At 43.1% G+C, this 24,792-nt stretch overlaps 1 protein-coding gene across 1 annotated transcript; it reads left to right on the top strand.

The window, feature by feature from the left end:
• NUP50 (nucleoporin 50kDa) lies at nt 1-23,416 on the top strand. Its single transcript, XM_011934771.1, has 8 exons — nt 1-109; nt 3,721-3,799; nt 7,393-7,476; nt 11,659-11,842; nt 13,967-14,629; nt 17,078-17,159; nt 18,824-18,942; nt 19,887-23,416. The coding sequence occupies exons 2-8, from the start codon at nt 3,731-3,733 to the stop codon at nt 20,087-20,089; spliced, it is 1,404 nt and encodes a 467-aa protein (XP_011790161.1). The 5' UTR covers nt 1-109; nt 3,721-3,730; the 3' UTR covers nt 20,090-23,416.
• Nucleotides 23,417-24,792: the final 1,376 nt, after the last annotated feature.

The following is a 24,792-nucleotide window of genomic DNA, read 5'->3' as shown; positions in this document are numbered from 1 at the left end:
TGGGATGACAGCGGCGACGCAGCGTGGGCTGTTTGTGAAGCGGGGCCCGGGCCTCACCAGGCTGCGGCGTCCGACTCGAGTGACGCTCGCCCCTGCGGCCCCGGCGGAGGTAGGGGGCTGGCAGAGCTGTCGTGGCGTGGTCTTCTCCGTTTCCTTCCTAGCGATTCCTCGATTCTCCTCTCCCCCTGGCCGCTAGGCCCATTACCTCTCTGGCCTAGCTTCACTTTCTTACTGCGTTCCCGGGCCATTGATCACCCATTTGCTCGGTTCCATTAAGAAACAGTTTGGAGATTGGGTATTTCTGTCTCCTTAGTTGGCCTACTTATTCTCTCCCTTCAACAAGGCACCTCACTATTAAGTATAACGAAATCTGTGTTTTCGTTTGAAGCTGATGTTGACAAGTTGAGCTCCAAGGGCAGAGCTACACCACCAGATGCCAGAGACCACATAACTATATCAGGCACAATTAATGTTTTTTTCCAGTTTGCCTAGACTTTCAGTCTCCTACCACGTTGCTTCATACCTAGAAATCACGTCAAATTTGGTGGTTTTTTACCCACAAGCGCAGACGCTTTTTAAATTCCCTTTTATTGATTGATTGGTTGAGACTGAGTCTTGCTTTGTCACCAGGCTGGAGTGTAGTGGTAGCTCACGGTAGCCTCAAGCTCCTGGGCTCAAGTGATTCTCCTGCCTCAGCCTGCCAAGTAGCTGGGACCACAGGTGTGCGCCACTGCACCCGGCTAATTTTTTATTTCTATTTATTCATCTAATCTATGTCCATCTTTATTTTTGTAGCGACCAAGTTGGTTTCCAACTCCTGGCTTCAGGTGATTCGCGCCTCCCTTAAGTTCTTCATAATAGTAGCTAGACATAAGGCCAAGTGCCAGGCCTTGTTCAGAATATTTTACAGAGTCCCTCCCCCCCCACTTCTAGCAAAGAAGTAAAATGTATTGTCTGAAGTGTCATGCTTTGAAATAAAACAGGGATTTGGTAAAATATTTTTAAAAGTCTGGTTTGTAATCCAAGTTATTCTTCCATGCTACAACTTTTACGTTTTGGAGGAAAAATGGTAGTTTATAGCCTTTGCTTCTAATAACACTTGTTGTTTTAATAATTTATTAAGCCCGTCCTCTGCTCCAGGCAGTGTTCTAAGCCAATCTTTGTTTATCTTAACTTTCTTAATACTTCCTGTTCCACAGATGAAGAAACTGAGGCACAAAAATTAAATATAACTTGCCCAAGTTCTCACAGCTAGAAAATGGCAAAACTGGGATGCCAGGTCTTTTAGTGTTTTTTGAAATACTTTATGCAATACCGCAGCTCACTGATCTAATGATAGACAGGACACTTGCTGTTGGAGCTGGGCACTGTTGGGGCATTTGGAGTATATCTGTAAACAAAACAAAGATCCCTGCCTTTTGGTTATATACTAGTGTGTGAGGACGTGGAAACCCCTACATTTATTTAGACTATTTTGCTGTGCCACCTGTCTCTTCATTGTGGGTATGAGTTAGAAGGTAAAATTTTACTGTTACAGTTTTTGTACATTCAGCTCCATCCCTGTTTTCTCCACAGTTAATTTTCTTTTTGTTTTGTTTTGTTTTGTTTTGAGACGGAGTCTCGCTCTGTCACACAGGCTGGAGTGCGTTGGCGCGATCTCAGCTCACTGCAGCCTCTGCCTCCTGGGTTCAAGAGATTCTCCTGCGTCAGCCTCCCGAGTAGCTGGGATTATAGGTGCCACCACCACATCCAGCTATTTTTTGTATTTTTAGTAAAGATGGGGTTTCACCTTGTTGGCCAGGCTGATCTCAAACTCCTGACCTCAAGTGATCTGTCCGTCTTGGCCTCCCAAAGTGCTGGGATTACAGGTTTGAGGCACTGCGCCAGCCCTACAGTTAATCTTAAATAGCAAATGTGACCATTGGCAACTTCTTACTTCTCCGACCCTCTGGTGGAGATGTTAGTTAATGAGTAGGAAAATTGCGAACAGAATCCGTATAGAGGGCTGGGCGCGGTGGCTCAAGCCTGTAATCCCAGCACTTTGGGAGGCTGAGACGGGCGGATCACGAGGTCAGGAGATCGGGACCATCCTGGCTAACACGGTGAAACCCCGTCTCTACTAAAAAATACAAAAAACTAGCCAGGCGAGGTGGCGGGCGCCTGTAGTCCCAGCTACTCGGGAGGCTGAGGCAGGAGAATGGCGTAAACTCGGGAGGCGGAGCTTGCAGTTAGCTGAGATCTGGCCACTGCACTCCAGCCTGGGCGACCGAGCAAGACTCCGTTTCAAAAAAAAAAAAACAAAATATCCGTATAGAGACCTGGTTTCTGAACAGTAAAGAATTATGTCTATTCCTGTATTTGTTTTTGTTTGTATGACAAAGATTAATGACAAAACTTAGCCAAGTGTTTTTGGCCGGGCATTAAAAAGAGAGGGTTCCCAGTGAATGGAAAGTGTATTCTCATACTTTATATTTTAGAATCTTGGACTTTAATATCATTTGTAATCAGAAAAATAGCACATACTTATAAAATTTAAAAATCACTAAAGTGTATTAAAAGCTGACAGCCCCTGTGTAACTACTCAACTGGCCATCAAATTGTAGAGGCCTTTGGAATGCCGGCATTTGCATTTTACTTTTAGATGCTAAAGAGTGATGTATCACCTTATATCTTAGTGACTACAAAGGTCTAGGAAGCTTACTCTGGTGTGTTTTGGTGTTGAGGGCAAACAAGAGTGGGGAGAATATGAGGAAGGAGTTCAGCTAGGTTTAACAAGACCTGGCAGGTCCCCAAAATTAATCAGTAAGCTCCTGGGCGAGGTGGGTAGTAGGGGAAATGGAAAGGTTTTTTTGTCCAGCTGGAGAGTTAGTGAAGAAGCCAGCATAACACTCAGAGTGGAGCTCTGGATTATGGACTTTTTTGTTTTGTTGTTGTTATGATATTAGGATCAGACAACAAATTGCAAATTTTAAGGGATGGACAGGAGCACCCTTTTTGGATAGGCACCGGAATCCACTGCAGAGTTCACGCTGTTCCCCAAGTCCTGCCCCTTCCACTAATGCCATGGTATTCAAGAGTTAAGCCAATGATTTATTTTTGAAAGGTTATAAGTTCTGAGAATACTAACACATCCATGTTAATCATTTTGAACTTCTAATTGTCTTGGCAATATACAATTTGAGGCAACAAAATGTTCAGTCTTGGGAACCATGTATCTCTGTCGGCTGTGGCCTAAAGAACAGTATTCGTGTTGTGAAGGCATTTCCAACCCATTACTTGTATTCTTACTGAAAGATACACTTCTTTAATGCATCATCTTTAAGAGTTTTAAATATTAAAATTGTTTTCCTTATGGCAAAACTTTAAGTATATGCATAGAATAAGTTAAGGACTTTTTGATCATATATATGTACTTCAGATTCCAGATTTTTAAAAATCAATTGATATTTCATTTTAATTTTTCCAGATGGAGTTGGTTTAGTGTTGTTCAGGAGTGCTGGTGTTCCCTAGGAATCTTCTTTTGCCTCCTGGAAAAAACCTTTATTGATTTGTAACACTGGGAGCCTAACAGCATCATTGTGAAGTTCTCATTAAAGCAGTTTCCAGTGGCATCAGAGATGTTTTTGTCTCACTTCATGCTAGAGTGAATTTTTAAAATTCTTTGTAAGAATTTATTCTTCTAAAGAAATGAACTCCTTACTTCTGTTTTCTATAACTTAGGTTCGAAAACATGGCCAAAAGAAATGCTGAGAAGGAACTGACAGATAGGAACTGGGATCAAGAAGATGAAGCTGAAGAGGTAAAAAGTAGCTTCTCTAAGAATGATTTCCTGTTTCTTCTACCTTTTAAATTCATTTTGGGGTTCCTCATGAAGACTTGTGACAGAACTAAAAGACCTTTCTAAGAACATCATGAATGGGAGATGACAAGAAATCACATGACCTACACTTAGTGTAGCTATTAATTACATTTCTGTGACCTCTAGTTAGTGTAGAAATGTATTAATTACATTTAGATGTGCTTTTCCACTAGTGCTTGCTCCTTAAATATTCTCCTTAGTAGAAGCAGTTTCCTCCTGAGTTTCGTATACCTGAAGCATTCTAAACCCGTGGTTTGCAGTAAACCATTTTAGTCATGATTGAAGGCTGAGATAGGTGATCTAGTCATGAACTTAGCACACTGCTCAGATGTGAAAGTGGTATGCCATCACCATCTCGGTCTGTGGTACTCCCTTTCCCTAATGCTTCTTGGAGGCCTACTTTATTTCCTCCTCTTAATGGTAGATCTGAGACCCCTAACAATTGCATTTGTAGGAATAGAATTTAGATTGGCCTAGTTCTTTTTCCAGCAAAATAAAAATGGTCTCCCCTGAGGAAATTGGATCATTTTTCCCTCTTAAACAATAGGACTGGGCAACAGAGAGAGACCCTAGTCTCTATAAAAAATTTTTTTTTTCCTTTCTTTTTTTGAGACAGTCTCACTCTGTCACCCCGACTGGAGCACGGTAGCATGACCTCGGCTCACTGCAATTTTTATCTCCCGGGTTCAAGTGATTCTCCTGCCTTAGCCTCCCAAGTAGCTGGGATTATGGGTGTGCGCCACCATACTTAGCTAATTTTTATATTTTTAGTAGAGACAAGGTTTCACCCTGTTGGCCAGACTGGTCTCAAACTCCAGACCTCAAGTGATCCGCCTGCCTCGGCCTCCCAAAGTGCTGGGATGACAGGCACGAGCCACCGCGCCTGACCCAAAAAAAAATTTTTTTTAATTAGCTGAACACGGTGGCCTGAGCCTACAGTCAGAGCAGTTTGGAAAGCTGAGGCGTGAGTGTTGCTTGAGCCCAGCAGTTGAAGGCTGCTGTGACCCATGATTGCACCGCTGCACTCCAGCCTGGGCAGCAGGGTGAGACCCTGTCTAAAAAACAGAGTAAAACACAGCTGTACTTACAGGATGTGGGTGAAGGATTACCCAGGTGCAGAGGCAACAGACTGAAGGCACAAACTGTTTCAGTATAATAAAGAAGATAGTTAGAATAATTATAATACAAATGAGATAGAGAGAGGATTGTGGACATTATCAATCATTAGTATAAACATTACTAATTATTAGCTTTTAATATTACTCTTTGTTGTACTACTGATATGACCAAGGAATAACCGGCAGGTATAGGGTCAGGTGCTGAAGGGACATGGTGAGAAGTGACCTAGAAAGCAAGAGGTGAGCCCTCTGTCACGCCCACACAAGGACCGTGTGAGGGTTCCTTGGTCAGGTGGTAACGCCAGTGTCTGGGAAGGCACCCTTAGCAGACCGCGAAAGGGAGGCTCCTTTCCTTGGAGGAGTCAGGGAACGCTTTGCTCCACCAGCTTCTTGTGGGAGGCTGGATATGATCCAGGCCTGCCCGCAGTCATCCAGAGGCCTGTGGTGCTGTGCTTCAGTAGTCACGCTCCTTGTCCACTTTCATGTTCCTCCCATACTCCTGGTTCCTCTTTGAAGTTCTTAGTAGATAGCAGTAGAAGAAATAGTGAAAGTCTTAAAGTCTTTGATCTTTCTTACAAGTGCTTAGAAGAAAACGCCGACGTATGCTGCCTTCCCTCTCTGCTTCGGCTCCCTTTTACCTAAAAGGGAATGGCCCCCTGTCACATGATCACGTGACTTGCTTGACCTTATCAATCTCCTGGACAACTCATCCTTGTTACCCTGCTCCCTTGTCTTGCATGCAGTAAATATCAGCATGCTCAGCCATTCAGGGCTACTACCAGTCTAGTGTCTTGGTGGTAAGGGTCCTCCAGGCCCAGCTGTTTATCTCTTTGTTTTGTGTCTTTATTTCTTAAAATCTTGTTTCCCCCTTCAGGGAGAACATCCGCAAAGCCCTGCAGGGCTGGACTCTACAATAATACCTTATCAGCAGTGTGTTACCCCCAGGCCAGATGACTGAGGAAATCTGTAACCAAGTTAGCCTTTCAGGTTAACAGCATAGTGCTAAGTAAAAAGAAAAATTTAAAAACTTGCAAGTGTTTCCAGGCTTATTCTTAGACTGCCATCTTCCTTCTTTCGGAATCTTTCTGGTACTAGTACTTTTTTTTCTCTGCAAGTGTATCTCCTCTCATATGTTTATGAATCACAAGGATTGAATGTTTTGACAGGGTCAAAACTGAGTTGGTGCTTTTTAACTAAAATCTTTGGTTATGGGAGTTTTTGGCTTTTTGCTGTTGTTGGTTTAAGATCTTAAGCAGTTACATTCTGGGCTATAGTAACATCTAGATTACCATGTAACAATTTGCTTAGACGTTAAAATATTGAGGAATGAAAGAGCTCCCATTTGAACATATGCTAATGAAATGTATGGAAAGATTACATTTAGTTAAGTCCATTTAACTTGGGGCAAGTGCAGCCAGACGTCCCCTCTATGAGTATAGGATCCCATTAAGTTTAATATGATCTGAAACAACTACAGGTGAGCATTTTTGCCTGGGAGATATTTTATTCTGACCCTACAGGGTTAAAAGAAAGGTTATAAACTAAAGCCGAAGATATTCAGCAGATTTCTGATGTGGACATCAGATGTGTGGACATGTGTGCACATCTGGAAGAGCAGTGGTTTTCCAGCGAGATCCTAGGTGCCTCTGTGGCCTTTTGTACGTTGGGCAGGACTCATCTTTTTTTTTTTTTTTTGAGGCGGAGTCTCGCTCTGTCGCCCGGACTGGAGTGCAGTGGCCGGATCTCAGCTCACTGCAAGCTCCGCCTCCCGGGTTTACGCCATTCTCCTGCCTCAGCCTCCGGAATAGCTGGGACTACAGGCGCCCGCCACCTCGCCCGGCTAGTTTTTGTATTTTTAGTAGAGACGGGGTTTCACCGTGTTAGCCAGGATGGTCTCGATCTCCTGACCTCGTGATCCGCCCGTCTCGGCCTCCCAAAGTGCTGGGATTACAGGCTTGAGCCACCGCGCCCGGCGGGCAGGACTCATCTTAAAAATCGTGTATATGTTATAAATAACAAAATTAATTAATTTTTTTGAGACAGAGTCGTGCTCTGTTGCCCAGGCTGGAGTGCAGTGGCGCTATCTCGGCTCACTGCAGCCTCTGCTTCCCGGGTTGAAGTGATTCTCCTGCCTCAGCCTCCCAAGTGGCTAGGATTACAGGTGCCGTCACCATGTCCAGCTAATTTTTCATTTTTAGTAGCGACAGAGTTTCGCCATGTTGACCAGACTGGTCTCAAACTCCTGACCTGTGGCCTCCCAAAGTGCTAGTATTACAGGCCTGAGCCACTGTGTCTGGCCAAAATTTATTTTTTGAGAGGCCAGGCGCAGTGGCTCAGTTCTAGCTTCTTCTTGTTGAGCATTTTGTCATCTTTTTGGCTTTATCTTACTGCTGTTGAATTTGTATTGTCTTGCAGGTGGGAACATTCTCCGTGGCCAGTGAGGAAGTCTTGAAGAATAGAGCCATAAAAAAAGCAAAGCGCAGAAATGTTGGATTTGAAGTGAGTGCCTCCTTATAGCTCTTGCTATTAAATACTCACTTGATTTCTGAGTTGTACAGCATTCCCTCCGCTGGGAGCAATGATATCAACAAATCCTTTCTTAAAATGCTTATTGTTTAGTGTAGATCATGGGAGATAGAAAAAAATAAGAAACGTAAGGTCTGGACCTTAAAGAGAGCTTATCCAGTGGAGAAAATAAGATAAATATAGACAAATTCAAGTTGAGTGACAATATGGAGAAAAAAAACTAGCAAAGCAATACAGAGGTGGGTGAAGTGGCATCAGATTGGAGGAAGAAAGGAAAATGCAAGGATCTTCTGAGAGTCTTGTCTGCTCCCTGGGATCGAGGCCTGGGTAGGAGGAGCCCTTTCACTGTACTAGAAGCATTTTAGGTGTGGATTTTCTTTCTAATATAGTATATTAACATGATTCGTTCCTGTGCCAAGAAAGATGAAAGATGAGTTGTAACTCTTAAATTGAAATAATGTGGTGATTATTAAGCAATCACTCTATATCTAAGAACTCTCCCTGAGTACATCCTCTCCCTTCAGATACATTCTAAACCCAGGAGTGTGTGGTCTTGGTGGCCTGGACATCTGGTGTTAGGCAGGAGAAGCCGCTTTGAACATTCTGGGTGGCAGCTTTGAAATAAACCTACCCTACCCCACATTTTTTGATGTTTAAAACATCAAGAATAGGCTATATTCTTGGGTGTCTCTAATCTGAATATCCAGAGTGCTCCAAGATCTGAAGCTTTTTGAGCACCAACGTAATGCTCCAAGGAGACCGTCATTGGGGGATCTCAGAGGGTCAGGTTAGAGGTGCCGCACCAGTGAGCATAACGCAGACATCCGGGGAGCAGAAATCTTTCCATTCCTAAACATTCTCCTTAAGGGACATGAAGCTTATTTCCCTTTTATTTCTAAATAAAATGGATAGGAAAGGTATATCATTCACACTTTGAGAAGCAATGAAATTAAATTGTTATTACAAAAATATTCATTACATTGCCAAAGTTTTGATTATAAAATTTATTAAGTTTGAAAACATGTAAGGAAGGGAGCCAGGTAGGTGGCAGTGGTGGGGAGGCAGTCAGACGTTTACAACAGCCAGTCACGCAGAGTGTCTCATAAATGATGGTATGTGTTAATGGGAAAACAATTCATATTACAAAGATAAAGTATTCACAATTTTCCTAAAATATATTACTATATATACTAATACAGTATGATTCGAGGCAGAGATACGTAACCATACATCAAATTGATTCTCAGGTGGTTCTGGGTAGTCTTGAACTTGAGAATGCCATGGCTAATAAATGTGTGCTCTTTCTCTGCTCCATTGCACGCTTCAGATGCATGAGAGGAGCTTCATTTCCTGACGTTGTAAAAACTCTTTCATGTAAAGTTCAGGTTAACAAGGGTTGCACTGCCAAGAAAGGAAGTAGGTACAGAGGAAGCATATCTCAGATCCAAGCTAGAGATTAGATCTTCTGTTTTGTAATTAATTACTTATATTTTGCTTAAAAATTGTATTTCTTATCTGACAAAAATTACATGCTTATGGTGTACAACATGGTGTTGTTTTCAAGCGTACGATACGTTTCTCCCTGCCTGTTGTACAGTAAACCTCTTGAACCTCAGGTGTTTGTATTTGTTTGTGTTTCTAGTCTGATTTTATGACTTGCCTTGACTGGTAACTAGGTGGCAGACGTAGGTGTTGAGCTGAGTGATGTTTGACGGCTCTTTCACTGAGAAGATACATGAGGGAAGGGACAGCTTAATTAAGGAGGAAATGGTTGGTCTTGGAAATGTTGTATTTGAAAGGCCTTGGGACCCTCAAGTGGAGCGCCCTAGAAGACCACTAGATATAGAACAGGAATTAGGGCAAGGATCGCAGTTCTGGGAGCTTTCGTCATGTGGATATTGAAGCCATGGGAGTAGGCGAGAAGAGGCATGCAGGTGGAGGGCCCTACAAGGAAGGAGAAACAACAGCTCACTGCAGAAGCTGAGAGAAGCCATTCTGAAGGAGGGGCAGTCCACCTGTGGAACCGAAGGAAGGTCGAGAGATAGAAACAGTACAGACCATAATCTATAATTAAGCTGAAGGGACAAGGGAGGGAGAGGGCAGGAGCCCTTGGGCTACTAAGGGAAATTCAGTGTAGGTGGATAACAGAAATCCACAGATAATTTTAGCTGTGACTCTTAGCCTGAAGTTTTCATCAGAACTTGTATATTAGGACAATTAAATGTCATGTCACCCACGAGAACGCTGAAATGTGGCTTTTCCTAAATAGTGGATTCAATAGATCTGCTAAGCACTGGGGATATATTGGTGAGTAAAAAAGACCAAAATGTCCTTGCCCTATGGAAGACAAACAAATAAATGCACAGCATTAATTTTTCCTCTGTAAGAGCCATGGGGAAAAATACAATCAGTGAGGGAAATTGAGGGATGTGGGGCTGTGTCAGTACCCATGGAGCCCACATGGGTATTTTCCCTTTTTTTTTTTTTTGAGACAGGGTCTTTGTCGCCCAGACTGGAGTGCAGTGGCACAATCTTGACTCTGCAACCGCCGCCTTCTGAGCTGAAGCAATTCTCCTGCCTCAGCCTCCTGAGTAGCTGGGACTACAGGCACGCGCCACCACACCCAGCTAATTTTTGCATTTTTATAGAGATGGGGTCTCACTCTGTTGCCCAGGGTGGTCTTGAACTCCTGGGCTCAAGTAACCTGACTGCCTCAGCCTCCCAAAGTGCTGGGATTATAAGTGTGAGCCACCACACCGGCTCCTCGATGAATATCTTAATCAACTTTTACTCTGATTTTTCTGAATGTGTTTTTTTTGTTTAACTTGTGGTTCTTGAATTTTTGTTATGATTCTAGAGCCAGTTTACTATCAGCAATTTCTAAAATCCCTAGAAAAACCAAGTGGCTGTTAAGTTTGTGCAAAATTGAAGGCTCTGATTTTGTCCATGAATCATTGTTTTAAAATGACAGCTATCAGTTTGCTGTATTTGGAATTTTAAGTGATGAAAAATCAAATTTAGAGCAGCAGAATCTAAGCTGTATTTGATATGCGCATTAAAACCCATACAAGTTAGAATTTTACATTCTTTGCCTAATTTTATTGCCGTAAATATATCAGTGGTCAGTAAACATCTGAAATTCTGTAGATGAGATTGAAACTTTGGTTTTGGAAAAACATGCAATAATATTTAGGCTAGCTGGCCCATTTAGTAAATGAAGGGGTTCCAGTTGAATTTTTTTTTTGGTGAAATCATGATTATAATTCACTCGTGGAAACTTAAGATTTGTGAACCTTCTTAGGTGTTTGGTCTAAGAAGCAGATCACTTCCTATAATGTAATCACTTCTTTGAACAATAACAAAAAAGGGCTTCTAAAAATTGTGGTGAGTTTATTTAGCAAAACACTATAAACTGAGGAACCTTTCTCCAAAAGTTCCAGGGGCAGAGAGGAGCTTTCGAATTCGTAAGGAATGCCAAACATTTCCAGAGCATTTTAGATGAGAGATGTGAGCAGGCTAGCACAAAGGGAAAGGCCTACTAGAAAAACCTTGTTAACACAATCGAGTTTAAGGAAGCAGCGAGGAAAAGGAGAGGAAGAAATTGTCCCGGGCTGCTCAGCTAACAGGAACATGTAGATTTGAGACTTGATCATCTAAGTTTTTGTAGGCTGAAAGCAGGCTGCAAGCTACAGATGTTCTTAAGAAATTAGGCAAATGGATATTTTTAGTTATCCTAACTTGATGTTTTTATAATTTCTTTAGGCAGTAAATGGTCTTTGGCTGAGTAGTACATGAAGTATCTTTCACTGGGATTTAGTTTTATTGAGACACTTCAGTAATTCTGAGGCTGGGCGGTGGGTACACAGGTTTATTGCATTAGTCTTTCTTACCTTTTATGTCCTAAAAATACACATATATTTTTTAAATGTCCTTCCTGCCTGTTTCAGGAAGGCAGCTTTGGGTTGCAAAGCCATTCTTATGAATAGAATCTTCCCATCTCATTTCTTATTTCTACTTGTGCCAGCAGTTTGCCTTATAATGCTGACTGCATATGGAGTCTAGGTGCTATTTAGCCAAGATGCTATAGTCACTCACTTGCTTATTTGGTAATAGAAAGTATACTTACCTAATGTGTGCTCCTCCTTCATATTTCAGTCTGACAGTGGAGGAGCCTTTAAAGGTTTTAAAGGTTTGGTTGTACCTTCTGGGGGAGGACGGTTTCCTGGATTTGGTAGTGGCGCTGGAGGGAAGCCTTTGGAAGGACTGTCGAATGGAAACAACATAACCAGTGCCCCTCCCTTCACCAGTGCAAAGGCAGCGGCAGACAAGGTAGCCTTTGGTAAGTAGGCTCCCATCCCCAGCCACCTGTGTAAGTATAATCTATGGAAAATAGCTTTGCAAAGATGTTTTTCTTATACCTACCCTTTGTCTTGGAACTATGTGAGCAAAACCAGGGTAATAATGAATGAGATGGGACTTAGGGAGGTGTTGGTTATTTACAGAGTAAGTGGGCAGAGTACAGGCTTTTGATCCAAAACATCTCGATTTTGTTCTCAGCTCTGCCAGTTACCAGTTGTGTGACCCTGGCCTCTAAGCCTCAGAATGTTCAATTTTGAAAGGAGAATGACCCTCAGAATTGACGTAGAGTCAAGAGAGAAAAGAAAATGCTATGTAGACCCTTTGCGTGCAAGGGCTTTCTGTGTGCCTCGCACCAAAGCAGCTACTGGGAACTCAGATGAGGTTCTCCATGATCAGGGTCCCTCCCACGCTAGATTGGTTTGGGGGATTGCCTGATCCTGTTTTGAGGGAATTAGTCAAAAACTCTTGGAATTAGCACCATGGGTTAAAAGCTTAGAAATGATCCTGACTGGTTGGTTGTATTTAGCTGATGATTCTGAAAGTGTGTACTGTTTGATTTTAATTTGGCAGAATATGTAGTGTGATTTAAAATAAGCGCTCTCTGTTAAGATTTCTTTTTTTTTTTTTTTTCCCTGAGTTGGAGTCTTGCTCTGTCGCCAGGCTGGAGTGCAGTGGCGCGACCTCTGCTCACTGCAGCCTCTGCCTCTGAGTTTAAGCGATTCTCCTGCCTCGGCCTCCCGAGTTGCTGGGACTATAGGCGCGCGCCACCACGCTTAGCTAATTTTTGTAATTTTAGTAGAGATGGGGTTTCACCATGTTGGCCAGGATGGTCTCAATCTCCTGACCTTGTGATCCACCTGCCTCGGCCTCCCAAAGTGCTGGGATTACAGCTGTGAGCCGCTGCGCCCAGCCTCTGTAAAGATTTCTAACTACGGCCATCCCCTAGTATCCTGGGGACTGGTTTCAGCACCCCCTCAGATGTTCAAGTCCCATAGTCAGACCAACATAACTCTTAGATAGGAAAAGTGAGTGTTTGTATCCACTAGTCCTCATCCCCGGAGTACTGCATTGAGACAGGGTCTCGCTGTGTCACCCCGGCTGGAGTGTATTGGTGTGATCTTGGCTCACTGCAGCCACAACCTCCGGAGCTCAAGTGATCCTCCCCCATGAGTCTCCCCAGTAGCTGGGACTATAGGTGCACACCACCACACCCAGCTAATTTTTGCATTTTTTGTAGAGATGGGGTTTTGCCATGTTGCCCAGGCTGGTCTCAAACTCCTGAGCTCAAGCAATTTGCCCGCCTCAGCCTCCCAAAGTGTTGGGATTACATGCATGAGCCACTGTACCTGGCTGAGGACTGCATTTCACACGTGTGGAACCTGCAGGTACAGAGGGGCGACTATACTTTAACACTGTTCATTCCAAGAACCTTGGGTATTAAGTGTTAATGCTGACCTACTATTCTGACAGTGCTGTTTGAAATAGGCATCCTTTTGTCTACAGCTACACCACCCTGGACATGCCTGATCTCATCTCAAGTAGGTGTCCTTTTGAAGGAAAAGATTATTTTTAAAATGTGTAGAACAAGCATATGGTGGTTAGTGTTCTTGTATAAACTTTGACTTGATCTTTATTCATCGGCTTTACTGATAACCAGTTACTAAATACTACTCCTTGAACACATATTTCTTGAGCTGTCACAAAAATAGGATACAGTAGGCCGGGCACAGTGGCTTACGCCTATAATCCCAGCACTTTGGAAGGCCAAGGCGGGCAGATCTCAAGGTCAAGAGTTCAAGACCAGCCTGGCCAACATGGTGAAACCCAGTCTCTACTAAAATACAAAAATTAGCCAGATGTGGTGGTGGGTGCCTGTAATCCCAGCTACTCGAGAGGTTGAGGCAGGAGAATCACTTGAACTCGGGAGGCGGAGGTTGCAGTGAGCCAAGATCGTGCCACGGCACTCCAGCCTGGTGACAGAACAAGACTGTCTCGGTGGAGGGGGAGATACAGTCAAAGCAGGAAGTGTAAAGGCAGAGTGGCATAAAAATCTAGATGACTTAAATTAGTCTAAATAAATGGTTTAATTATTAACTTTCCATAGGTTCTCTTGCTGCAAATGGCCCTACCGCCTTGGTTGATAAAAAAGTTTCAAATCCCAAAACTAACGGGGACAGTCAGCAGCCCTCCTCCTCTGGCCTTGCTTCCAGTAAAGCTTGTGTCGGAAACGCCTATCACAAGCAGTTGGCCGCCTTGAACTGCTCTGTGCGGGACTGGATAGTGAAGCACGTGAATACAAACCCACTCTGTGATCTGACACCTATCTTTAAAGACTATGAGAAATATTTAGCAAACATTGAACAGCAACACGGGAATGGTGCCAGGAATTCTGAAAGTGAATCTAACAAAACGGCGGCTGAAACACAGTCTCCTTCCCTTTTCGGCTCAACAAAGTTACAGCACGAGTCAGCGTTTTTGTTTCATGGCAACAAAACGGAAGACACACCTGACAAGAAGGTGGAGGCTGCATCTGAAAAGAAAACGGACCCATCACTAGGAGCGACAAGTGCCTCGTTTAATTTTGGCAAGAAAGTTGATAGCTCTGTTTTGGGTTCATTAAGCTCTGTGCCCCTGACTGGATTTTCATTTTCCCCTGGAACCTCCAGTTTATTTGGCAAAGATGCCACCCAGAGTAAACCAGTCTCTTCACCATTTCCCACTAAACCATTGGAGGGCCAAGTGGAAGGTGACAGTGGTGAATGCAAAGGTAAGTACCAGCTTTGGCATTGGGTTGAGGTTTGCATAAGATTTGTGTCTTGGGAAACACAGAGACTTTGATTCCGAATGGGTCTGGATCCACATGGAGACGCTATCATCCTCTCCATGTGTGATCCTGGGCAGAGCTAATCGGCTTCTCTGAGTTTCAGATTCCTTCTTTATAAAAGAGTAAGACCTATTTTGTAGGGTTGTTTATAAGGATTAAAAATAAAATGAATTTGGAAACACCTGACTTTGAAAAGTCTCAAACACACGTGGCTTAGCATATAAAAAAGTGAATTAAAGACGTTTTTTGAAAATTTTATTTTGGGAAGAGTTCATCAAGTTCATCATGAATGTCCCCTGAATTGATTTGTGCTTAGGAGATCTGACTGTAAATAAAGTCATGTGGCAAAACAGTAGTTGACTATACATTAAAAATGTAGACTTTTCATAGCCATAGAGAACAAATCAACAGTGTTTTCCTCTTGTGGGTTTGGAGGCGCCTCCTTTCCAGAGGACAGCAGTGGTGTCCAAGTGATGTCTCCTGTGTGTAGCATCAGTGCCCCAGACCAGGCAAAAGATCTGGGCCTTAGTCTGGGCCCTCCACTCCCTCTGTTGTTAGCTTAAAAAGTGGGGTGATGTCATAATGCCGCTTCCTCACATGGTGATTGTGAACAAATAATGTCTGTGAAGATGCCTACTTGTAAGCAGTTAAGAGTGAGGCCAGGTGAGGTGGCCCACGCCTATAATCCCAGGACTTTGGGAGGCCGAAGTGGAAGGCTCACCTGAGGCCAGGAGTTTGAGACCAGCCTGGGCAACATAGCAAGACCCCATCTCTACAAAAATTTTTAAAAATTAGCCAGGCCAGGTGGTGGGTGCCTGTAGTCACAGCTGCTCAAGAGGCTGAGGGGAGTATCTCGAGTTCAGAAGTTCATGGTTGCAGTGAACCATGGATGCATCACTGCACTCCAACCTGGGCAACATAGACCTTGCCTCAACAAAAGAAAAAGTGTACTTTTCAGACATATGAACATACTGATCCTTAGAATTATGGTTTTCTAGCAGGAGGCTAGACTTCCATTACTGTTTTGCCTTGCCCTACTTTCAAGTCTATCCTCAGAGGGCACAGGGTGAAATAAGGGTCTCCCCTTGTTATTTCTTTTCTGCCTCCCATAACTAAAACAAATGGGGAGTCTTTCCTGCGGCAGGCACTGGGACACAGTGACGCTGGATTTGAATCGAGTCCCAGTGGATGCAGGATGCCCCTCAGTGAGCGCCTGTTCCTTGCCCTTGGTTATCAGTGTACGGCATCAGGAGACCAGGGAGACTGGAGTGGCGAGATGGGTAGTCACGTGACTGGGGAGATTGGAGTGATGGGTAGTCGTGTGACCGGGGAGATTGAGGTGATGGGTAGTTGTGTGACCGGGGAGATTGGAGTGATGAGATGGGTCGTCGTGTGACCCATCATCTGAGCACCACAGTTGTTTTTCTTAGAATTGCTTTTTAGTGAGTTTTTATGCAACTGCCGTTCTCTTTAAGAGGATCCTTTTATATATGTGGGGTTTTTTTATTTTTTTGAGACAAGGTCTTGCTCTGTCACCCACGCTAGAGTGCAGTGACACAATCACAGCTCACTGCAGTCTCTACCTCCTGGACTCAAGCAGTCCTCCCACTTCAGTCTGCCATGTAGCTGGGTCCACAGGCATGCACTGCCACACCTGGTTAACTTATTTCTTGTAGAGATTGGGGGGTCTCACCACGTTGACCGGGCTGGTCTCGAACTCCTGGGCTCAGGTGATCTTCCTGCTTTGGCCCTGCAATGTGCTGGGATTACAGGCGTGAGCCACTGTGCCCGGCCTAATACATGTGTTTAAATAGTGTCTTGTTTAAATAATGGCCTAGGTCTCCCATGTTTGGGAGACCCCATTAGTGGGGATACCTTTGATACCAGAGCAGTGGCCCATGTGGCAATTCAGACAAAGCTTAAATTACTTACACTGGGGTTTTGGAATTATTTCTCCGACAACCTGCCCCCCCATAAAAAAAAAAGTATTTTTCTATCTTTGGCCATTACTGATACTTGTTGTGGATATGGTCACAGGAATATTCAGGGGTGAAGGTGTTAAAAACTCAGATGTAATTTTCCAGTGGGTAATTTGAATATAGAGTGATGATTATTTTTCTGTCATAAGCATGGAGATTTTTCCATTCTAAGGTTTTCTATATATTGGAAGTTATTTAGAATTAAGAGGTATGTTCCCATTAGAAAGGATTCTTGTTTTTCACAAAATAGTTAAAATCCAGCAGGCACTCCCTTCTGGCATCCCCCTGCGTTAGGTCTGTCAGTTTACATGGAGCGCTCAGGTGGATGTTTAGGGTGTTACATAACAAAACTCTGTCACTTTTTTAAACTCTGGATTGGAATCTTACTGAATTGTTGTCTTTTTTATAAAAGGTGGAGATGAAGAAGAGAGTGATGAGCCACCCAAAGTAGTAGTTACCGAAGTAAAAGAAGATGATGCTTTTTACTCCAAAAAGTAAGACTCACCAGAGCCCGCGGGTGCATGTGTTTTAGAGACATGGTAGCATGCTTCAGACTGGAGAATGTTCTTGCGGTCAAGCTTTGCCTGCTCTCAAGTGGAACAGGAAAGAATTCTTGGCCAGTTTATTTTAAAAACCAGTTCTAGGAATGTCCTGGTGGGCAGTTCTCACTCTTTTCTGTCACTTTAGCTCTTTTACAGTGCTTTAGAGACAGGCACTTCTATGATCTTCCCAATCCCGTCCCGTCCCATTCCATCTTCTCTCCCTGTGTCTTTCTCCCTCCCCTTCCTCCTCCCCCAACAAAGAAATTGTGGAGTCAGTCACTGATTTCAGGTTTGGCTTCACTTACTTTACCCTGGAGGTATCTCTGATCCCTTCCAGGAGATTTGGTTGGCCTTTCTGGATTTTCTCATAGTCAAAAAGGTATGCACAGTAACCATCCCTTCCTGTTTAGGACCTATAAAAATTTTCATCTTCCTTTCAATTAAATGAGATTAGTTTTTACAAAGCTATTTGCTGAAAAAACACTTGTGCCATTTCTGAAACTTTCAAGATGTGTTTTTGTAATGCAGAAATTTCAGAATAATGAGCAAGCAGCTCTCCATGTAACAGGTCACCACATCCTGTGGGATTCCCAGGTGTTTCAGGAACTTTTAAAAGAGGCCAACAATTCTGTGTGTGTTTTAAATTTCACTACTCACATGACATAAAGGAGTGACCCAACTTTAAGATTTTTTTTTTTAATTAGAATCAAATGAGGCCAGGCACAGTGGCTCATACCTGTAATCCCAGCACTTTGGGAGGCTGAGACGGGCAAATCACCTGAGGTCAGGAGTTCCAGACCAACCTGGCCAACATGTTGAAACCCTGTCTCTACTAAAGATATGAAAATTAGCCAGATGTGGTGGCACACGCCTTTAATCCCAGGTGTTTGGGAGGCTGAGGCACGAGAATTGCTTGAACCCTGAGAAACAGAGGTTGCAGTGAGCCAAGATCATGCCACTGCACTCCAGCCTGGACCACAGAGTAAGACTCTGTCTCTAAATAAATACATAAATGAGCCATGGTTTTGTATTAATAACCTCAGGAGATGTATAGCACAGGAGGCTGGGAAGATATTTGATTACTTTGTTATTAGTTAGACCCTACCCAAGAATGTTTTCCAAATTTATTTCAAAATGTTGGGCAAAAACTGAAGGAGCCTTGAGGAGAATTTTTAAAATAAGAAATAGGCCAGAAAAAAGGGAGAGGTGGGTGAGATGCAGGACAGAGTCTTTGTCCTTTATTTGCTCCTGTCTGTAGAGGACCAGATCAGCTCTCTTGAGCTCAGGGCCAAAGGAGCAGAATAGGGAGGGAGGGGTGTTGAACCCTGATTTTGACTGACTTGAGAACACAGTTTCATAAAGTGTTATAAAAAGTTTCATGGGGCGCATTGTTTAATTTGAAAAAATGGGGAGGGGGTTTTAAAATCTCTAAGCAGATTTTCTTATTCTGGTTTTTGCTCAGGCTCCTTTTGGATCGTTTAAAGATTTATCCTGAAACTTCCTGTACTTTCATTTAATACAGATTTTCCACCCAAGTGTGAAGAGTGCTGGTTAGAAAACTGTGTGACTTGATTCGTCTCTGAATGCTTGATGGCCCCTATTTTTCTTCTCCATAGGTGTAAACTATTTTACAAGAAAGACAATGAGTTTAAAGAGAAAGGCATAGGTACTCTGCATTTAAAACCTACAGCGAATCAGAAGACACAGCTTTTGGTGCGGGCAGACACCAATTTAGGTGGGTACCTTTTTTTCACGGCACAAAATCATCATCGTCACATAGTATATAAAAGCCTTTGCCCTGCTGATTCAAGGTTATTAGTATGTTTTTAAACAGAGCGCATTCAGGCCAAATTCATCCTGTATTTACTTGTTTCTAGTTTTGAGTCCCGGGATAATAGTAAGGAAACATAGATGTGTTAGAAACTGTAAACAAGATGGTTTTTTATTTTCCTTTGTGTTAGAAATGTGACTAAGAAGCTAGAGATTAGACCGTTTAATAAACACCCAAAGGAAATTAACCATTTAAAGGAATCCTTTTTATATAGCAAGTAATCACTAACTGATCGCTGTCCACTGCGATCAGTTTACCCTGAAAACAGTCCACTGCAAGGAGCCTAGCACCCGGAGGAGAAGGAAGACGGGCAGGCTGCGGTGGAGTGGGCAGTAGTGGTAGAGAACAGGGGGCTGTGTTGCAGAAAGAAACTCCAGGGAGGCGTTTTTCTTTCCCGTAGGCTTGACTGGTGAGTAATAACATTACCGCCGTGTCACTCTTGCCCAGGGAGCTGCGCCGGCCTCTGTGACAGAGGTGTCCTTTGGTCATGTGGTGCAGTGAAGATTCTGTTGTGCCACCGTGTTCTTCCTTCAGTGCAAAAACGGACAGTGTTGAGAGGGCTGATGGTTCTGAGCGAGGCTGTTGGCTCTGTGAGAAACGCTGTGTGGTTGCATAGACCCGGGCTGGAGCGAGGGCCAGAGGCCACTCCTCACAGTGAGGGCAAGTCCTCCCTGAGGCCTCCCAGTTCTCAGGGAACCAGTCCTGATTTTGAGCCATTCCTGTTGGCTCCCCATGTTAGATTCATTAAGTACAAGTTATTTCAGTGTTTAGTGTTTAGCATGTTACAGACTCCTTTGGTGGAGCTATAGCTTCTGTAATTTTGATGGGTTTTGTTTGTTTGAATGCAGGCAACATATTGCTGAATGTTCTGATTCCGCCCAATATGCCATGTACGCGAACAGGGAAAAATAACGTTCTTATCGTCTGTGTTCCAAATCCACCAATCGACGAGAAGAATGCCACCATGCCAGTCACCATGCTGATTCGGGTAAAAACCAGCGAGGATGCAGATGAGTTGCACAAAATTTTACTGGAGAAAAAGGATGCCTGAACGTGCGAAGTCGGCTGCGGAATTATTGCCAAGTTGCTGCTTCTCCCACCGCCCCTTAAACTTAGTCAGTTTTTCTTCTCTTCTTTGACATTCTAAGAACTTACAGATAACTTAAAACTTTTGTGAGGAAGATTAATGTGGCCAATAAAACCTTGAAATGTTAAGTGTCAGGAAACCGCACTCTCCCTTCTTAAGAACTGCCTAAAGTCTAAAATACATTTGAATGCAATTTTTGGAAGATTTTTTTAAATGTTCGTTTATTAAACTAACCCTAAGTGATTTCTTCAAGGACTGCAATCAGGGTATCGATTCGCTTTCCCAAAGGCTCTTCCAACCCGTGGGTTTTGGGGTCCACTACCACCACCACCACCAGAGAGGCTTTTCAACAGTTGCCTGGCTACGTTCGGAAGAAAGCTGGCTTGTGTGCTTCTCTCCGGTGGGCTCAGCCGACGTGTGAGACTCATTGTTACCAAATGAACTGGGCTGCCACGCTGTGACAGGTGTTTGTCCTCTGCTTTATTTTTATTTTGAAGCTAAAATGTGAGTACTAAGTGTTCACCTCAGCATACGAATCATTGGCCTGTAACCCTGTGGGCTGTTTCACGAGAATTCAGGACCTGCATTTTCATTCTAAAAGGAGATGAACAGCTTGTGAAGGATTTTTTTTGGCTTTGTAGTTTCTATTCATGAGGTAGTGTTAACTTCTTTATCCCCCCTAAAGACAAAATTAAGATAACGGGGGATTGCCAGGAATGGGTTTAAAAGCACAAGTTTGGTAGCTTATCATCTACACTATGGACAGTGAACCCTTTTATGAAATGAAAGTCAAACGAGACCATCCTAGAAAAAGAAGATGCTCATAGGCATTTGTACCATAATCAACCCCACGCATATGAAAACTAGGACCAAGTGACGTGCCTGGGAGCTTTGACACACGAGCCATTTGAATTCACTAGGAAACATGTTAATAAGGTAATGGAAGAGAAAATCGTGTGTAAATTTTGCCTTTAACTTTAGACAGCAGTATATTATACATTTGATATCTGAAATATCTTTACTTTTTTAAGAATAAGATTGCATATGTCTGTGTGGAAGGGAGCCATGGTTATGCACACGAATATCGACGTCCCTTCTCCAGAGCTGTCAGGTAACTAACACGAGCATTCTTTGAAGACTCTGGGCACAGGAATGGATGCAGAATTGAATGTTTCAATTTCCGCTTGGATTCCTCATGAATCGTTTGAGACTAGTGCCAGCTGATCTCGCGTACAGGCTCAGGGTCGGTGCCCAAGGGCTCGTGTGTGTGTGTTCTCATCTTCGGTGCTTTGCGCATTCTCATGTAGAAGAGAGTAGTCAGAATAATTGTGGACGGCACAGTGGCTTTTTTAAAACTACAATCTTTAGGTGTAAAGTTAGGGGCCGGAAGCAATTTTGTGATCAAATATGATGAACTCCTAAGTACCTGAGGTATGACTGGGCCAACGCTGTCATGAGGTTCTTGCTCTACTTTCAGTGTTCTGATTCCACCGGGAGAATCTGGCCTAGTGTGTGGCTTTGCATGAATCTGTGCAGAGAGGTGTGCCTGTACTGTTACAGGGTGCTGTCAGACATAGCTAGAGTAGGCACCCAGGAAGTGGCCATTTTTACATTGACTTTTTAGAATTGAGAATGCATGTGAGTTTTTGTTGCCGATGATTTATAGTAAGCAAGTGGTTGATGCTGTTAATACCGGCCCTGCCCGATTGACATTTATTCTACTTTTAAAAAGATGAAGAACTAAGGGGAACAAATTTAAGTTTGTTGCAACTTAGCCACATGTGCTTCCCTGGTACCAGCTGGAATCAAGCTCGCAGACATCTTTCGGACACTTAAGTGTATATGACACAGTACTTCGTTAGCGTCTGCGCGTGTATGGAAAGTCTGCAAAAAATGGCATGAAAAGATCATGATTGGATTATCTTTTAAACCTGCCCCTTCTGTAAAAAATAGTTTATATATTTTTAAATTAGTGGGTATGTGTGGCTTTTTTTCCTAACATTCCCAGCAAATTTTTGCTGCTAAGACTATCACTGTTAAAGTGAAAATTACAGGGAAAATGTGACACGTCTACCATAAAACTCAGAATGGGGGATTTTCTTAAAATCACTCTTGTATGCTTTAGGAACTGGTTGGTCTCCACTTTGATTATTGGTGTAAAGAGCCTGAGTATATGTGGATTTGACTGTGAAATGTAACTCCTTGTCTTTTACTTGGGGCACGGGGCCCCCGGAGGGCTTACCTGTTTTCCCCGCTATGTTAAAAGGTGATTCTGATTTATGCGTCTAGTTTGACTTATTTTTAACAAAATATTAGCAATTATGCTTTAAAATGTTTAATGTGGACTGAAATTTTCGTCTTTTGAGAATCTATGAAGTGTATCATATACGTGGCCTAAAGTAAGGTGTGTATTTTGTTATTCTAAAATTGTTTTGCATCTTGGCAAATACTAAGTATCCCAGTGGCCTTTTTTTTTTTAAAACCTGTGTATCCATCTCATCCTTTTGCGCATTCCTAGTAAGCAAAAAAATTTGTTATGCCATCTTCATTATTCGAATTACAGACTTATTTTTATGTCCAGTTTTTAAAGAAGTTTAGATTATGTTTTCCATGGAAGGACAAGTCTGTTCATGGACTGATTTTCTTTAAGAGGATTATTATATTTTACAATTCCAATTCTAGATTACAATTTTATATATGCTGCATGCCAAAAAAAAAAAAAAAGAGAAAACTACCTTTTCTGGTGTAGAGGGGAAGAAAAACTAATACTCTTCCTTACTAGTAGAGTTCAAAACAAGTTTTCACTGAGAGCCTTTTCAGTAAAAGTTAAACAAGTTTGTTTTTTGAGCATTTGTCAGTTTCAGAAGAGTCAAAATTCAAGCACGATGCATTTTGAAGGCTTTGCAAACTCCTAAACCCCTGATGAGTCCTCATTCTGGAAGTGGGAATTTGAGTAGAACCTGATTTGTCCCGTAGTATGGTAGATGATGGGGAGGTCTTTTCCAGTCAGGCACTCGGAACACAGGCCACTGTATGTTCTCAGCCAGTAACAATCATCCTGAGGACGAAGGACTCTCCGTTTGATGCAGACACAATTGTAATGGAGATGTAACCTTCTTAGCAATCAGATGGATAAATTGTTTGCTTTTTACTTTAAATAGGAAATTGTTTTCTAAAACTAAAATACTTGAATTGTCAGACAATATAATCTCAGCTTGTGTTAGTTTTGAATGCTCCCATCGAGGAAGTGTAACAATCCATGAAATGTGAATAAATGAAAAGTAAACAAAATCCCAGCGTATGGCAGTCTTATGTTCCTCTGTGATGCACTTGGCATTAATACAAGTCAGACCTGAGGAAAAGAATCATGCAGAAGCTGCAACCAGAAACTTCTTGAACAACAGGAAGGTCGGCTTGGAGGTGAGTGAGAGACCAATTTGTTATCAGACTCCTTGCCGGGGGTTGAGACTACTTTTAAACCATTCAGACCACGGGTTTCTGTTGGATTAAAATCTTAACAGATTGGAATGGGAACAATTGATCCTTAATGGGCTAGTGTGCAAAGCATTGGCTAGCTGCTTTACATATGTATTACCTTGGTTAGTCCTCAAAGCAAACCTTTGAGACATATTTTTAACCTTTCCTACGTTACTCAGCATTTATTTGGTTTATAAGGGGTATTTTCTGGTTTAAAAAAATAGTACTGCAAAGACTTGTTATCCATCAAAGTCTTTTCCTGAACTGTTAACATCTAATAGAAACTAAATGACACTAAGAGAATGTTAATCTCAAGAGGAAGATCGTGCCTAAACCGCAGAAGCCCTGTATAGATACTCAGCTGCGTGGCTGGGCTAGAACCTGGCTTCTCAAAGTGGTCTTGGGACTGCCACATAGGAACTTGATAGAAATGCAAGCCCGGCCGGGCGCGGTGGCTCAACGCCTGTAATCCTAACACTTTGGGAGGCCGAGGCGGTGGATCGCTTGAGCCCAGGAGTTCAAGATCAGCCTGTGCAACTGTTGGGAAAAGGGCTTGTGGGTAGCCTGTATAAACTGGCCATAAAAATACGGGACATGAAGTTGTGGAAAGCCACAGGAGGCCTGTGAGGAGGCCTCTTTGCCATCACGTTCCCAGGCTCAGAGCGAGACCTGCTCTCCTATCTGTAAGCGCTGTGTTCAAGGAGAAGGACAAGACACTCCTTTGAAGCACTGGAATGTGGACAGACGTGCCGGCTCCTAGTACGCCGCTCCCACTAGCTACTCACCGGTAAGTTAAAGATACGCTGTTTGAGCACAAAGGAGATTCACTTAAACCTCCATTGCTGTAGATGACGCCTGTGACGCGCTGCAGCCTTTCACCGTTGCGCCCTCCACATCTGCTTCTGTGATTGTACTACAGTCAATACTGTGGAGCCCAGAGCTCGGAGCTTTTTGCAGCCTCCACATTTTGCAACTGGCCCCCTGGCTCCACCTTTACTCTTAACCTGTCTCTTCTCAATCCTTTGTCGCCAACAGACTTTGGGTACCCTGTGGGTGGTGTTGAGGCTGGTCCCCAACATGCAACACAGCAAAACCCTGGCTCTACAAAGAATACAACATTTAACCAGGCATGATGGCATGCACCTGTAGTCCCAGCTACTTGGGTGGCTGAGGTGGGAGGATGGCTTGAT

The sequence above is a fragment of the Colobus angolensis genome, unplaced genomic scaffold (genome assembly GCF_000951035.1).
Source record: "Colobus angolensis palliatus isolate OR3802 unplaced genomic scaffold, Cang.pa_1.0 Scaffold138, whole genome shotgun sequence".
In the NCBI taxonomy this organism is placed as follows: Eukaryota; Metazoa; Chordata; class Mammalia; order Primates; family Cercopithecidae; genus Colobus; species Colobus angolensis.
Note: the sequence above shows the minus strand (reverse complement) of the source record. Positions and strands in the feature narration are given on the sequence as shown.